The sequence below is a fragment of the Hevea brasiliensis genome, unplaced genomic scaffold (genome assembly GCF_030052815.1).
Source record: "Hevea brasiliensis isolate MT/VB/25A 57/8 unplaced genomic scaffold, ASM3005281v1 Scaf86, whole genome shotgun sequence".
Classification (NCBI taxonomy): domain Eukaryota; kingdom Viridiplantae; phylum Streptophyta; class Magnoliopsida; order Malpighiales; family Euphorbiaceae; genus Hevea; species Hevea brasiliensis.
In genome coordinates, this window is record NW_026615306.1 from 463 (window position 1) to 18,567 (window position 18,105).

The 18,105-nt window shown below is 28.5% G+C and overlaps 1 protein-coding gene across 1 annotated transcript; it reads right to left on the minus strand.

Annotated features, from left to right (window-relative positions):
* Window positions 1-482: 482 nt before the first annotated feature.
* LOC110672426 (putative leucine-rich repeat receptor-like protein kinase At2g19210) lies at window positions 483-17,570 on the minus strand. The gene is made up of 14 exons (XM_058142868.1): window positions 17,426-17,570; window positions 13,883-14,456; window positions 9,066-9,541; window positions 8,823-8,961; window positions 8,609-8,680; window positions 8,362-8,433; window positions 8,151-8,222; window positions 7,988-8,068; window positions 7,692-7,840; window positions 7,405-7,604; window positions 7,118-7,244; window positions 6,880-6,942; window positions 6,607-6,796; window positions 483-1,177 (listed from the first exon to the last, which is right to left on the minus strand). Exons 1-14 carry the CDS (start codon window positions 17,568-17,570, stop codon window positions 748-750), a joined length of 2,790 nt encoding a protein of 929 aa, XP_057998851.1. The 3' UTR covers window positions 483-747.
* Window positions 17,571-18,105: the final 535 nt, after the last annotated feature.

An 18,105-nucleotide genomic window follows, 5' to 3' on the forward strand; every position in this document is an offset into this window, starting at 1 on the left:
AAAATATTAGTAATAAAATATGAAGATTAAAAAGTAATTCACCTTTAAAATAACTAGACACTTATGAGACAATCCAGACTTGAGCAGTGCCACACGAGGAAAAGAACCCAAATGCTACTACATAACCAGTGGTACACTGCATATTTTATTATCTATACATAGAAAACGATTCATCGTTACATATTTTATGCGCTTAAAGAAAATAAAATTTATTATAAATTTAATTTATTTTAAAATATATTTTTCAATACAGAAGGAAAATTTGTAAAATTTCAAAAAAATATATATCGATCTTGGCAATAATCATTAGGGATGGTAGTGTGCAGGGAATTTTTTTTTTTTTTTGTTTTTTTGAAAAAAGGGAACTATAGGGTGCTGAGCTTGATAATGTGCAAGGCTAAGGAGAACACATCTTGATTCATTAATTTTGAAACTGAAACTAAATTGGAGGCTCGTCTTTGTATGGGGTGTAATGAAGCATCTTAATAGAACTAACACATTTCTTTGACAAATGGGTGCTTTCCACTTTGCAGCCTAGCTAGCTAGTGGTACAGCAAATGCAGTTATGGCTCTACCGCTTACTAGTACTCTGAAAAACAAAGTCACTCTATAGTATTTTGAAATGATAATTATACATCTCCAAGAAACTTCACAAACAAATTATAGATGCAGCTTAATACGTTAATCTAGAAGTGAAAGGTATAGAGAAATTTCAAGCCCTTACATAAGAGATCTATACTTCGGTGATTACCTTGGACTAGGAGCCATATCAGTATCAATATCCAGATAACTCATTCGAAGCGAATTGTTTAATCTTACCGCCCTAGCTTCCATTGTTTGGGATTCTTCAACGGCCATTACTATAGCTAAGCACTCCTGTAATTCAGCCAGTACATGACTCATGTCCGGCCTCTGTATTGCAGTGTTTGATACACAAGCAAAGGCAATCTCCACAACTTTCCAAGCAGAATTGGCATCGAATTCTCCTCGCAATCTAGGATCAACAATGGACTGAATATCACCCCTCTCAATTATAGGTCTAATCCACTGATGTATGCCAATGAAGTTTCCATCGATGTTTCTTACTATTGCAGGTTGACCAGTTATTAGCTCAAGTAGAATAATCCCAAAGCTATAAACATCACTTTTTTTACTAAAGTTTCCTGATGCTTGAGCCCTGTTGTAGAAAGCAAATAATTAGTCCAATCGAACTTTCACCAAAAGCAAATTAGACAAGAAATAACGCAAATGCAAAACCACTTGACAACCCTCATATAGAGTGTTGACTGAAATGTGATTTTTCCTTGATACTTAGTTGCTTAATTTTATGCTGGAACTTGTACTGAAAATGCATTTTTTACTGATGTATTTTTGCAGCTGTGTTAGGTAACTTTTTACCATACTTCCAGCCATGTTTTGCTTATTTTTAGTTGCTAGAGAAGTTAGTTTTTTGTAATCAGTGTAAACAACTCTCTCATGCCTATTTTATGAATGAAATTCTAGCTCTCAGTGTAAGGGGGATGTTCTGCCGAAGAAGATTTTTTTTTTCTTCTGTTTTGCTTTGGATTTATTTCTCTGTTTTTTAGAATTCATTTTTCTGCTCAAAATTCAACAGTGGTATCAGAGCATCTCATGATCTTTGAGGGCCTGTGATTGAGAGAAAACAAGTGAGAATCCCATTTACAAAAGAACCAAAACACTAGAAAGTTGAGAGAGATGGCTTCAAGTGGATACTCTGCTCCACCTCCTCTTGTATTTTCTGGAGAAGGTTACTCTATTTGGTCTGTGAAGATGAAGGCTTATCTCAAAGCCTTTGACCTGTGGGAAGTCACTGAAACTGGAAGGCAACCAGGTCCCTTAAGGGAAGATCCCACTCTTGCTCAATTGAAAGCACATAGTGAGGAGTGTGCTAAAGGGTTTAAGGCTTTGTCTTATATACATTCTGCTGTCTCTGATGTTATTTTTACAAGAATTATGGCTTGTGAAACTGCAAAGCAAGCTTGGGACAGACTTAAGGAGGAGTTTTATGGAAGTGAAAGCTCAAAGCAAATGTCAGTGCTGAATTTAAGGAGGGAATTTGAGGTTTTAAAGATGAAAGAATCTGAAACTCTTAAGGAGTACACAGATAGATTAATGTCTGTGGTCAATAAAATCAGATTATTGGGTGAAGATTTACCAGATAAAAGGGTTGTGGAGAAGGTTCTTGTAAGTCTACCTGATAGATTTGAGCCTAAGATCTCATCCTTGGAAGATTCAAAGGATTTGAGTAAGATCACCTTACCTGAACTTATAAATTCCTTGCAAGCCATTGAGCAAAGAAGAATTATTAGACAAGAAGATGCTTCTGAGGAGGCATTTGTTGCCAAATAGAAAGGGAAGCAAGTGATGGAGGTTAAGAAAGGTTCAAAAGAGAGAGACAACAAAGGGAAGCAACTTGAAAGTAGAAGTGAGGCTGTCAAGAAGAGCAGATTTCCACCTTGTCCAACTTGTAAAAAAACAAATCATCTGGAGAAGGATTGTTGGTAGAAGAATGGTGTAAAACCCATACAATGTCACTATTGCAAAAAATATGGCCACATTTCAAGAGATTGCAGAATCAAGCAAAGTAATGCTCAAAAACAACAACAGGGCCAGCAAGCAAATTTTACTGATGATCAACCAAAGTAGCAAGAAGATCATTTGTTCATGGTTTCTCAATCATGTAGAGCTATTGATAAGTTTATTTGGTTCATTGATAGTGGCTGTACAAGTCACATGGCTAGAGATGAAAGCTTATTTACCTCCTTAAACAGATCAGTGAAAGCAAGTGTCAAGATGGGAAATGGAGAGATGGTTCAGGCTATGGGCAAGGGTATTGTTGCTATGCAAACAAAGAAAGGTACTAAGCATATTTCTGATGTTCTCTACATTCTTAGCTTAGATCAACATTTATTGAGTGTTGCTCAGATGATGAAAAAAGTTTATTCCTTGTCTTTCAAAGATTGTTGGTGTCATATTTATGATTCCAATAATTCTAAAGTAATGGAGGTTAAAATTGTTGATAATAGCTTTCCTCTAATGTCTGGCAATGGTACTGATCATGTATTTACGACTGCATCTGATGATTCTTGGCTATGGTACAAAAGATATGGGCATTATAACTTGAATTCTTTGAAGTTTATGCAATCTCATGATACGATTAAAGACATGCCTGTTATTTCTAATTGTGATGAGGTATGTTCTAGTTGTCAATTTGAAAAATTGCATAAACAATCATTTCCCAAGAATCAAGTTAGGAGAGCTACTAAGAAATTAGAAATTGTACACATTGATGTATGTGGCCCTATGAGTGTGCTTTCTTTGAGCCAAAACAAGTACTTTGTGTTGTTTATAGATGACTTGACTAGAATGACTTGGGTGTATTTTCTAAGTAGCAAGGGTCAAGTTTTTAGTGTTTTTAAGAAATTTGAAGCTTTGGTTGAGAAGCAAAGTGGCTATGTTATTAAAAATTTGAGGTCTGATTAGGGGTGTAAGCGGTTGCTGGTTCGAACCAACCGAACTAAAAACCGAAAACCGAAAATCGAAAATTTTAAAAACCGAACCGAACCGATTGATAAGAGAAAACCGAACCGAATCGAACCGATAAATTTCGGTTCGGTTCGGTTTTAAACCGATCAAACCGAAATTTATAAAATTTCATATTTTTAACATTAAATCTAAATAATAAAAACATAAAAACAAAAAAAATTGGAAATCAAAACTCAAAAATCTTTAGATTCGGTTCGGTTTTCTTTGATTTCGGTTCGGTTCGATTCGGTTAGATTGGATTTTTTTGATTTCCTATATATTAATAATTTTTCGGTTCGGTTTTTTATTTTTTATGAAAATAACCGAACCGAACCGATTAAACCGAAATTATCAAAATTATAAACCGAACCGAACCGATTAAATTTTAAAACCGAACCGATTGAACCGAATTAATCGGTTCGGTTCGGTTTTTCGGTTAAAACCGAAAACTGCACACCCCTAGGTCTGATAATGGGAAGGAGTACACCTCAAATGAATTTGACAAATTTTGTGAGGAAGCTGGAATACAACATCAATTATCAGTGCCTTACTCACCTCAACATAATGGAGTTTCTGAGAGGAAGAATAGAACAGTTGTTGAGATGGCTAGGTGTATGTTGAAAGAGAAAGAACTACCAAAGATGTTTTGGCTAAGGCTGTTTGCACAGCTGTGTACTTGTTGAATAGACTTCCTACTAGAGCAGTGGAAAGAAAAACTCCAGTTGAAGCATGGTTTGGATCAAAGCCTTTTGCAAGTCACTTAAAGGTCTTTGGATCAATATGTTACATGCTTGTTCCTGATGTCAAGAGAATCAAGCTGGATGATAAAGCAGAATTGGGCATCTTTCTGGGTTATGCAGCCACATCCAAGGGTTACAAAATTTACAATGTGAAAACAAAGAAGGTGGTTGTTAGTAGAGATGTCAAATTTGATGAAGGAGCCTACTGGAACTTTGAAAAAGAGCAGGTTGTTGGAGTAAAAAATTCAGTTCAGCAAAGAGTTGATTCAGAAAGTTCTAGCAATGAATGTGTTGAGTCTGAAAAAGAGTACAACTCTGATGGTGAAGCACATGTTCCTAAGTTCAAGTCTCTTTCAGAGATTTATGAAAGTTGTAATTTAGTTGTGTCAGAACCTAGCAGCTATGAAGAAGCTTCACAAGTTGAAGAATGGCAACATGCTATGAAGGAAGAAATTGCAGCAATTGAGAAGAATGGAACCTGGGAATTGACTTCCAAACCAAAAGGAAAAAATGTAATTGGTGTAAAATGGGTTTACAAAACTAAAGTTAATCCTGATGGTTCTATTTTTAGATATAAAGCTAGACTTGTTGTTAAGGGTTATGCTCAACAACCAGGGGTGGATTATGGAGATACATTTGCTCCAGTTGGTAGGCATGATACCATCAAATTATTGTTCTCTTTAGCAGCTCAAAAAGAATGGCAAGTGTTTCACTTGGATGTCAAATCTGCATTTTTGAATGGTTTGTTGATTGAAGAAATTTATGTGCAGCAACCTGAAGGATTTGAGGTGCAAGGTCAAGAAGACAAAGTGTATAAGCTGAAAAAGGCTCTTTATGGCCTGAAGCAAGCTCCTAGAGCTTGGTATGCAAGAATTGACTCACATCTGATCCAAAATGGATTCAGGAGGAGTGAGAATGAACCAACCTTGTATGTGAGTGGTGATGGAGATGACTCTCAGCTGATAGTGTCACTGTATGTTGATGATATGTTAGTGACAGGTGGAAATTTTCAGTTACTGAATGATTTTAAAATGAAAATGCAAACTGAGTTTGAAATGTTTGATTTGGGGAGTATGAGTTACTTTCTTGGTCTAGAAATTGAGCAAGGTACTGAAGAAATCTTTGTCTCTCAAAGAAAATATGCTCTTGAAATATTAAAAAGGTACAATATGGATAAATGCAAATCTGTTGCAATTCCTCTAGTTGTGAATGAGAAACTTAGCAAGGACGATGGAGCTGAGAAAGCAGATGCTTCAATGTATAGAAGCTTAGTTGGTAGTCTGCTATACTTGACTGCATCAAGGACTGATTTAATGTATTCAACTAGCTTATTATCCAGATTTATGCATTCACCAAGTCAAGTGCATTTAGTCACGCTAAGAGAGTGTTGAGATACTTGAAAGGTACTATTGATTATGGTATATGGTTTCTAAAAGGAAGATCTCACAAACTTGAAGGCTATGTGGATAGTGATTGGGTGGGTGTTGATGATTCAAAGAGCACATCAGGCTATGTTTTTTTCTAGGTTCGTGTCCTTTCTCTTGGAATTCTAAGAAACAAGAGGTGTTGGCTCAATCTACTGCAGGTTGAATATATTTCAGTTCTTCACAGAAACCAATTAATTTGGCTTAGGAAGCTGTTGAAAGATTTGGGAATAGAGCAATGTGAGCCTACGGTTATTTGGTGTGATAACAAATCTGCAATTGCCATTGCAAATAATCCTGTTCAGCATGGAAGAACTAAGCACATCAAGGTGAAGTTTCATTTCCTAAGGGAGGCCGTAAAGAATTCAGAGATTAAGCTGCTGCATTGTAGGTCTGAAGAACAACTTGCTGATATACTTACTAAAGCTTTGACCAAGAACAGGTTTGAAGAGCTGAGGAAAAAGCTTGGAGTATCAAGGAAAAATCTCAAGGAGGTGTGGACTGAAATGTGATTTTTCCTTGATACTTAGTTGCTTAATTTTATGCTAGAACTTGTATTGAAAATGCATTTTTTAGTGATGTATTTTTACAGCTGTGTTAGGTAACTTTTTACCATACTTCCAGCCATGTTTTGCTTATTTTTAGTTGCTAGAGAAGTTAGTTTTTTGTAATCAGTGTAAACAACTCTCTCATGCCTATTTTATGAATGAAATTCTAGCTCTCAATGTAAGGGGGATGTTCTGCTGAAGAAGATTTTTTTTTTCTTCTGTTTTGCTTTGGTTTTTATTTCTCTATTTTTGAGAATTCATTTTTCTGCTCAAAATTCAACATAGAGAAACATAAAATATTCCTAGTAGCACTAAACCAAGGAGGTCTAGTTGAGCTTTAACACTTACTCAGGATCGAGGTAACCAAATGTGCCAGCAGGACAAGTTGATACATGTGAACCACTTTCTCTGGTGAAAGCTCTAGATAATCCAAAATCAGCGATCTTTGCTTGCAATTTTTCATTCAATAAGATGTTGGAAGTCTTCAAATCCCTATGGATAATCGGTGGTTTGCAACCATTATGTAGATACTCCAGTCCTGCAACGCCAGTTAGCAATGGATGAGAATGATGAATGGGCAGCTAGAAGTAAAGAAAAACAGAAATGGTTTCGCTCGAGAACCATAAGCTGCATCTACTGCTATTTGAAATCTCTCTTTCCAAGTGAGAATATTTCCACTAGTATCTGCAACCAAAATACACCAGCCTATCATTTTCAGGAGGTGTCTTGAGGAAATTCGAAAAAAGGATATCTATCTATATAAGAAATCTAGAAAAATCAACAAATCAAGTGTATATTTTTTTTTATAAGCGACCAATCAAGTGATTAGCGGAATTCTTCAACAGGTCGTGACAGATACCTGATAAATGCTCTCGCAAGTTTCCATTAACCATGTACTCGTATACTAATGCCAAGTTATGACTATCATTACAATATCCAATTAGTGAAACCAAATTCCTATGATGAACAATAATCAATAGCTGCACCTGCATTTGAATTTAAAAAAAAAAATCACTATTAATTAATCAGTGTATATCTATCCATCTATCTATCAATCTATCTATCTATCTTGTAATAATGACAAAAGGGCACAAATAATTGATTAAATTGAGTTGTAACTGCAGCTGTAGTAGTTTCAAATCTAACCTCTGCTTGAAATTCCTTGTAGCCTTGCTTTGATGATTGGGATAACAGCTTAATTGCAACCTGAGTGCCATCTTTTAGAGTTCCAAAGTAAACTTTTCCAAAGCCCCCTCCTCCAATGGTGGTATTAAAGTTATCAGTAATACTAACAATCTCTGAGTAACTAAAGGTCTGATTCTTTGATTTTTGTGTTTCTGCTATTGCTGTGTAAGTACAATAAACAGAGTATGAAATATATAGATAGAGAGATAAAGAAAATGATATATGCAAATGGAGGGAAAAAAGATTACCTTTCTGTCTTCTATATCTCCAAGAGATAGCTATCATGCATAGGAGTAGAAGCATCAAGATTGATATAATTGATGCCACAACTGGAAGAAGAAAATGCTTCTTTTTCTCACATGAATCCGACTGGCATAAATTTGGGTTTTTGTCGAAGCTAGCATTAAGTATGACGTCATCAATTCATCATATAACAGATATTAAATAATCTCTGTATTTTCAATATCATTATTTTTTTTATTGGTTCATTTAATGGCTGGGAAAATATGAAAATAAAATGATGGACAAGAGAAGATGATCAAACCTTAACTGCAATGTTCCATTATTAGACTTTGCTATAAGTGATTGTGGAATGGATCCAGTGAACTTGTTCCCAATTAAATTTCTGAAAAGAATGCATACTAAATCACTCGTGTATAATTCATCAAAAAAAAAAATCATGTATTTTATGCTAAGTTTCTTCTCACAGAGTTTTTAAATTTGGCAGTTGTGCTAAAAATTCTGGCACCGGCCCTGTCAATTCATTGTAAGATAAATCCCTGAAAGAGAAGATGCCATTATAATGTCAGTTGTATATTTATTTGGTGAAGGCAGGATATTAGTTCTCTACTTGGAGATTTAACCATACTTGGGCATGGTTCAACAATTTTTTTTTTCTTTTTTTTGGGGAAAACTTACAGCAAAGTTAAGTTCAACAGTTCAGAAAAAAAATTGGGGAGAATTCCAGTCAATTCATTGTATGATAAATCCCTGAAAAGACAACAAAAAGATTAACATATATTATATATTATACTATGATAGAGCAAGATATGTGAAAGCTCCTTCCCTGTAACAAGGGTGCCCTGTTTCTGCCCCCTATGGGAGAATGTCTTACGCAGAGGATATGTTCAAAAGAACAGTTAAAAACTTAGTCAACAATACTTACAAGTACTGAATTGCCTTGAGGGCGGAGAGTGGCGAAGCTATCTCCCCAGTCAATCTCCTTGAACTGAGGTCCCTGTTCACAGTTCATAGAGTAAGCTAGAGTGATATGTTGGCATCAAATCATAATCTAGATAATGATGTGCAGTTTAAAGAAAAGACATTACTCTTATGAATATTTTGTTAACAGCTAAGAAATTTAAATGAGCGCTACTCACAGAGAGATGATCCTTGGAAGATTGTTGTCATAACTACAATTCAAACCATTCCATAAAAGATCTCTCGGCACACAGGGGTCTCCTTGCAATTCATCTCCATTTATGTTGTATGATTGCATGACGGCCATGATTGCATCAACTATGATTGTTCCAGAAAAATATAGTTTATGTTGAGCATTCTAATTATCAATTATTGCTACTCATATAACAGTCACTACAAATGTTTAAAAAAAAAAAAAATACCATCTACTTGGTCTGTTGGAGAACGAGGAAGCTTAACTACACTGAGAATCTCAAAGGCATTGAGAATGGGTGGAAGGTCGGAGTTGCTTGTTGGATTGATAGTGAAGTTAATCTCTCCTTCATTTGGTGATTTAAGAGGTATAGTCTGTGGCTTCAAGTATTCCAGGCTAATGGGTCCATAGTTGAGATCATTCAGAGTAATTGTGAATTCTCTTCGTTGATCTTGTGGAATCTCCACAATTTCAGCAATGTGAAAGTAGACATAAAAATTGCACGATGGGGAACAGCCAAAGCTCTCGTTGTACGTCAATGAGCCAATGTCATTTTGGGCCTGGGCCGCAGTTTTTAAAACTTCAATGGGCAGTTTATATGAATCATCAATTTCCCGGAGTTGTGTGTCTGATGTGGCATTGACCCAAGTCGTATTTGCTAACCCACAAGTTCCCCAGGTGCGCTGAAAGACATCATCCTTGTACCTGAATATCAAAGATAAGGCAACACCCATTTTTATTTATACCAACGCAATTAAACAATATATATATACACACACTATTGATGTACCTATTAAAGTTTTTTTCCAAATAGTTCCTATGGAAATTTAAACTTGAAATATAATAGTTTTAGAGACGATTTTAATGTCATTAATTAAAATTCATTGATAACTTCTAATGCCTATTTAGTACTTAGAAAATTATATTATGTTCTTAGTATAGTGTGTATTCACTCAAAAAATATAGGCCTCCTTGACATGTGAGTAACATATTTCGCGTAATTTTGAGGAAAGATATATATAAACCGACTGAATATATAGCAATAATACACCTTTTTAACACATTATCCAGCAAGACAATTAATTTGCAAAGTACCATGTCCATGCATGGTACTGAAGAAAAAGTTTGTTGCCAGCTCTCGATATGACCAACCAAACTATTTAAAAAAAATATATTTTATATGCTAGAGAAAAATATTTGAAGCTATTAATATCACAATAATTTTATCTTAATTAGATAAAAAAAATACTAAACATTATATCTAAATGCTTTAACTTTAGACTACGTATTTTAACTTTTAATATTAAAAATAATTTTAACTAAAACTCAAAATCTAAAGTAGCAAATATAGATTTTATGGTGTTAAATTATTATTTTGTTACCTACAATATTATAAATTTTTTTTTTAACTTTTTTTTAAATAAAATTTAAATTTTTCTAAATTAATTTTAAGATTTAATAACAATTGCTCTAATTTTAAAAGTTGAAATTTATAATTTAAAATTAAAATATTTAGATATAATTATTAATTAATGAAAAGATTTCTATCTAATAAACCGTTATTTTCTATGGCAATGATAATCACATTTTAAATCTACCTTCGAAAAATAATCTTTAATTGCCCAAGATGATACTTTTCTCCTATGAGAAGGATTAAATCAGATGTCATTCACTACTTAATTGGGGACCTATAAACGTCCGTAGGTGCAATGATTACATTGCAATCATATCCTAATTTTTTTCGTCTCCATGAAAAATTACATTATTACTTTGTTTTTAATAAAATATAAATTCTATTTAAATTCTTCTCTCCTCCCTTCTCTTTTTTTTTTTTCAATTATTTTCTTTTAAGCAATCACATTATGCATTTTCTTACTGGTAGCTACTCTTAAATTAATTTTCTTTATTTATTTTATTATTTTTTATTAATTTTTTTAATAAACTCTTAAACCTATATTTGTTTAGAAGATAATCTAAATTTTTTTTCTCAGATTTATATTTATGAGGAATAGACATTAGCTTCTATTTTAATTATAAATAGAATAATATTATATAATTAAATTGTTTAAATTGAGTGTTTTGTGTAATGCTAAGGAATGTAAGTATTTTATTTTAGGTTAAAGGTTCAATTTTTCTTTAAGGTTCAATTTTTCTTTTATATAAATTTTGTTCTTAAAAATTAGCAAATTAGTGGATATTAAATGAAGAATGAGAAAAGTTAATAGATATAAGTGAAGAAAGAGGTAATAAACATTAAATGAAAAAAAAAGTATAAAAAGGATAAATTTGACTGTAAAAATAGTATTAGTGACTTTATAAATGAAAAATACAATTATTACCATAGTTTTGAAAATTGAACTGGTTTAATTGGAATCAAAGCTTAGTTCGATTTTATTCACTCACAAATCTTGATTTTAATAAATCTGTGCTGAACTATAATAATTAGTCAGATGACCAGTGAACTGATGAGATCTGGCTGCATTTAAATCGATTACTTGAGTTATTAATCAAACCACATGATCTTATTACTCATAAAAAATTTCTCTCTCTCTATATATAATTTTTTTAATGTTATTACAATAAATATTAATATAAAGTAATTAATAATTATTAATTTAAGACAATTGTAAAAAAAATGAATGTTTCTTTATTTTACTAACTTATGATTTAAATAATTAATGACACTAATAATTTATGTTATTAATGTATTAATATAAATTATTTTTTATTGTTTCATAAATTCTTAATATTTTAAAATAAATTTTTATTAAAATGAATAAATCTAATATTATATAAATATTATCTAAAATATTTTATTTTAAAATATTATAAAATTATTTTTTAAAAAAAGTTACACATTAAAATTGAAGTAAATTTCTTTTAATTACTATTTATAAAATATATTAAACTAAATATAATAATATATTATTTTTAATGAAATTAATAATTTTATAATATATTTATATTATATTGATTAAATCCCAATTTAATGCAGTTAAATTTTAAATTCTTAACTCTATGTTTTTACTGATTGGGCCATGTTTAAAAACCTGGATTATTATCCCTTTCATCGAATTAAGTTGATCAAAACAATATTGTTAAAAAAAATAATAAAAATAAAATCATGATGAAGACACCTTTCTCGATATTTAAATATATATAAATGTATGAATGAGGGAGCAAAATTTTAACAGATAAAATATCTTTAAATTTTATATTATTTATAGTTATATTATTTTTAATTATTTATATTAATTTTAGAGTTTTATAAATCTAAAATTAATTTTTAACATTGCTTATAATTTATTTAACTAAAATTTTTATTGCAACATAAATTAAAATCTTATAAAAAATAATTAATAAATTTATATTTACTAAAAAAATCATGAATTTATGTTTAAGAAATAAAAAAATTAAATAATATACTTAATTAAAGTAAAAGAAAATTTGTCAAATGATAAAAAGGTGCTCTAGTGATGGAAGAAAAAAAAAACTTTCAGATTTTTGTTAACTATATATGTAATCTGGTGGATTAAATATATCTACTAAAATATTATATAGATATGATAAAAGTTTTATAAACAATTAGCAATGGACACATAATTAAAAATGTAGGAGGACAAAAATTAAATAGTTATATAATTGTTATAATTAATAAAAATTTATAAATTATACTTTTATCAAATAATTATCGCAATTTTTTTTTTATAGATCATATCTTTTTATTAACTTTAAATAATTAGAAATAACTTAGTAGAAAAGATCCATAAATCATAACCAACATTTATTGTAATATTTTTTTTAACTTTCGATTCGAGTATTAATTTTTAGAGAATTTAATTTAAGATTTCAGGATTAAATATATTTTTGTTTTAAAATAATAATTTATAAATATTATAATAAACATAATTAAAAATTTTGACTCTATAGGAATAAAATAAAAAGAGATAAATTTGTATACCATACAAAATTAGATTTTTTTTACTTAATATTTAATCTATTTTCATGATTGATGATAAAACTAATTTTAAATATTAATTAGATAAAATTATTATTTTCAAATTTTAAGAGAAATTTTTAGAGACAATTTAAAAAAAATAGTCACTAAAATTAAAATTTTTAATAATTTAAATAAATAATAAATATAATGGAAAAGCAATATTTTTAGAAAAAAAAGCGTACATGAGTCTACCCTCATATAAAACATTCATAATAAAATTATAGAATTAAACAAATAAAAATTAATTACAAAGTTTATTAGAAACAAATTAATAATTAAAAATTTTAATTATATATATAGAGAGAATATTATAAAAGGACATAATGTGATATTTAGTGTGTTATCACTAAATGGACAAAACCTTTACTTTTATCAAATTAATGTCTTAAAATTTTAATCATCATATTATCCATATTCTTTAATAGAGTAATAACATGATAATGACACTAAATGAAATTTAAAAAAAATGGTCACTTTAGTATTATATTAATTGATATAAAAATAATATAAGAGCATAAAACTTCACAATATTAATTTAATAAAAATGAAAACTTTCTTTCTTAATTAATAATCATGCGGTAAGCCACATGGTGTATTTTTTAAAATCTCTATATATAATTTTTATTTATATATTCACATTTTTATATAGAGTTTTGTCTTGTTTTATTTATTGAGGTTCTTAATTTTATTTGTTTCATAAGAAAGAATTATATATTATCTTTATGCTATTTTTTTTTTTATAAATTCTATACGTTTTAATGTTAAATAATGATTTATTAACATAAATATTTGGTGTAATGTTTCTTATTCTAAGTTGGTTTGTAATTTATTATTATTATTATTATTATTATTATTATTATTATTATTATTATTACAATTAGATCATAAATTTAAATAAATTAAAAATAATTTTTTAAATAAAAACAATAATAATTTAAAACATATTAAAAATGATAAGACGCACAAGCACGCACTTGCCAGAAAAAACTAATATACACTAATTGCAACAATAATATATGTACAGACTAAAATGCATATCTATTTACCTGAAATTCAAGCCGGTAGGATAGCTCAGTTGACATCTTCCAACAACATTTAATGATCCAAACTCACTTCTATAAATGGAATCATTCACAGGGTGTAATTCCAATGCTGAAATGAAAGGTACGCCAACGTTTGTGTTCACAAGACACAAATGAATAATATCAGTTGAAGAGAAATGAAACAAGTCGTATGTTCTCCAAAGCAAACCAGCTAGACCTTCCACCGTTATCCAATAGTTAACCCCTATATACAAATCAAACTTTGGAGGCTGATTCTTGCCATCATAATTTCCATAACAAAAGAGAGTTTTGATGAAGTAATTATGGTTTTTTCCCTGTTTAGGTCGCAGAGTGTAGCAATTTTTTCTTCCCGTTGGGAAACTTCTTAAATTCTTACACAGCCGTTCTGTAAAGGACTCGAATTGAGTGGACCCGAGTTCTGCATCATGATTTTCCCCGGTGCTTATGAAATCTCTGTCTGATTTGTAAAGCAATCCTACATTGTCATCTACATAATCATCATTCACCCCGCAATCGATGCTTATGGAGCCTTTAAATTGGACATAAAGATAAGAAAAGAGTTAGTTATGCTAAATAACATATATAAGAGTTAGTTTATAGGAAAATAAATGCAAGTACCAATAGGTCCTAAAAACTTTTGTGGCCTTCAAAATTTTTTTGAAGCTACACAAAATGCATAGAATTTAGAACTTAATTATTGTTTCTAATTCAAAGATATAAAATGTATGGTAAAGCTCATATATAAAATCAATAAAATTCACATATTGATGCCTGATAAATAGACAAAAAAAACAAAATAAACCCATGATTCTAGAAGTCTTTATGCTTTCCTTTATTTTTCCATTAAGTGCAGCTTATGATTAACTTTCATTGAGGCAAAATATTTATCTAAACATAATAGCTCAAAACATAAGATATATAGTAAAATTCACATATAAAATAAATAAAAATCACATATTTATATTTTGAGTATAGATAAATGAAAGTAAGAAATATTCTTCATCAAGATAGATAAATATTAATTTTAATATCATTTTAATTGATTATCTAAATAAATATATCTATCAATTTAAAAATTATTTTTTATTTGATTATATTTTTATAAAAGTTGTATGCCATATGATTAACATGTAATATTAACTTAATTATAAATTTAAATGTAATATAATAAAAAATATAATAATAAGTTTTAAAAATATAAATAGGCAAAAATATATAAAAATAAAAATAAATTAACAATAAATACAAGTTAACTTATTGAATTTAAATAATTTAAACTCTATTATTTTATTATTATTATTTTTTTAAAGTTTGATTTGCATACCTTATTTTTATTTCCCATAATTTAAAATAATCTTAATTTGCATAATGAAGTTGCACATCTAATATGTGAAAGAAATTTATTTGTAAAATTAGAAAACAGAGTAATTTATTAAATGAATCTTTGTTAGTTAAGTATACTATTATTATAAAATTTTCATTTTTATTATATTGATATCTTGAAATTTTATATTGCCATATTGTTTGATAAAAAAAATTTAAAACCTATTTAATATATTAATTATTTAATATATTTAATAAGTATTTTTATTTTTTGCAATTATAGATTAATTATATATGTTATAAATACATTATTGATTAAAATATAAATATAAATTTAATCAAGAATGTTCTAATTAAAATTATATATATGTTAATTTTCAAATGTTAAATTAAAAATTATAACAAATTTTTTGTATAATAATTTTTAAAAAATAAATTTATAAAAGAAAAATATAATTTTAGATTATTAATATTTATAAGATTATTTTTATTAGTTCAAAAGGTAATAATACTTATAGGATTATAAATATAGAATTACTATATTAAGAATTATAATATGTTTTTAGTATAAGTTGAATTATTATTATAATAATATTAAAATTTTAATTCATACTAATTATTGTAATATTAAAAAATAAAATTATAAGGTATTTAGTAACGAATATTTCGTTGCTAAAAGTTATTAGTGACAATATAATATATAGTTGAATTAGCATTATAAAGAGTTTAGATACAAAAGATTAACGATGATAATGTTTAGAAATTAGAAGGTATTTATTGCTAAAATTATTAGCGATGTATCTCTTTGTCGTTAAATAGTATTAGCGATGAATTTATGTTATTATATATATATTATTATCTTTAATATGTATTATTGGTGACAAATTATTTATCTGTCGCTATAAATACGTTTTTTATACATTTTAATAAATAATAGATAGATTAATAATATTTTTTCTTTATTAATTTCTTGTTTTAGTTAATTATTTCTCATAAGATTTTATATTTAATTGAAGTTAAGTATAAGTAAAATTAAGAATTTTAAATTTATATAATTTTAAAATTAATAATTTTAAATAATAAAATATAATTATAATTAATTTTAAGAATGAAAGGTAATTTAGGCAAAATCAATGTTTCAACCTTCATATATATATATATATATATGAAATTTTTAATGACAAAATAAAGAAAATATGTTAAAACTTCATATATAAATAAAGTTAATCTTAATGAATTAGAAACAAATAATATAATATTTAGAGACTAAGAAGTTTTACCTTAAAAAATTAATTATTAGAAACAAATAGTATAATATTTAAAGACTAATAAATTTTACTTCAAAAAATTAATGATTAGAAATAAATAATTATATATTTAGAGACTAATAAGTTTTTATATTAAAAAATTAATTATTAAAAATAAATAATATAATAGTTAGATATTAATAAATTTTTGTCTCAAAAAATGAGTCATTATGGACAAATAATATAATATTTAGAAACTAATAAATTTTACCTTAAATAAAAATTATTAATAATAAATATCTTATTTTCCTCAAAGTATTTATCTCTAAATTTTTTTTTTTTTTTTCATTTGGCTTCTATTAGTATTTAAACCTCAAGACTTCACAAGCATAGAGACTATTCTAATACTGCTATGTTAAAATTCATTGCCAGATAAATAAAACTCTTTAGAGTCTGTTTGGTTAACTGGAATGATGGAGTGGGAATGGGAATAAAATATTTATCCCCAAAGTTGGAGTATTTTAGCAAACAGGAATGCTAGGAATGGGAATGAAAAAGCTGAAATAAAAATTAAAATATTCCTGAGTTTTTATTACCTTGGGGGGAATACTAAAAATGAGAATCAATAATTAAGGCGTAATGGATATTTCAAAATCTTATTCCCATTATTTGCATTTCAACCAAACTTATATAGGAATAACATTCCCATTCCCACTCCCACAATGCCATTCCCATTAAGCTATTCTTAATCCCAGTACTTGGTGATAATTATAATAGAAAATAATAATTAATTATTGGATGACACAAAAATTAACAAAGTGGGTTGGATCTGTAACTCTCCAGCCACAACTTACTTTAATAAAATTTTGTCAACTCCCTTACCAGGCCTAGGATATGTAAACTCTTTAACATTTTTATATCCCACTGATGTGGATATGACAGGATTCGCGCTTACCTGGGTTTCCGGTGGCAAGCTTTCTTCTTCCGGCGGGTTCATTATTTGCTGCAACAGCTACTTTAGAGCTCCCAGATGAAGCATATATTGGATTAAAGATTAGCCATAGTATTGAAAACAAAACGAATATCTGCCAACCATCCATGTTGATGATTCGATAGCATACAAGTAAAGAAAACTTGGTTGAAATTGGTTGCCTCTTAAGTGCTAGCGCGAATAGGAATCGTTCTATATATACTACATTCATGTACGGATAATTATGTTTCATACAGCGGATGGATCTTGGAGATTGAATTATAGCCATTCATTAATGCCGTGTTTAGATTTTTTAGAATTTTATAAAAATTTAATTTAATTAAATTATCACACAATATCTAAATTGTGATATCAAGACTATAAATTTTTATTCAAAAAGTAATTTATTTATCTTTATATATTTTTAAAAATAAATAATCATTTATCTCATTTATAAATGTAATTAAAGATAAATATAGTAAAGACTCCAAAGCCTGGCCCATTTCTCGCGACGCAGTAAGTCATGCAGGTCACCATCATTGTTTGTATTCCTGCATTGAGTTACAATCAAAACAACTGTTTACAATTTCTTTAGGCTTATATGAAATTACTATTTTGCAAAAAAATTAAAAATTAAAATAATTTTTCATATAATTATATGTTTT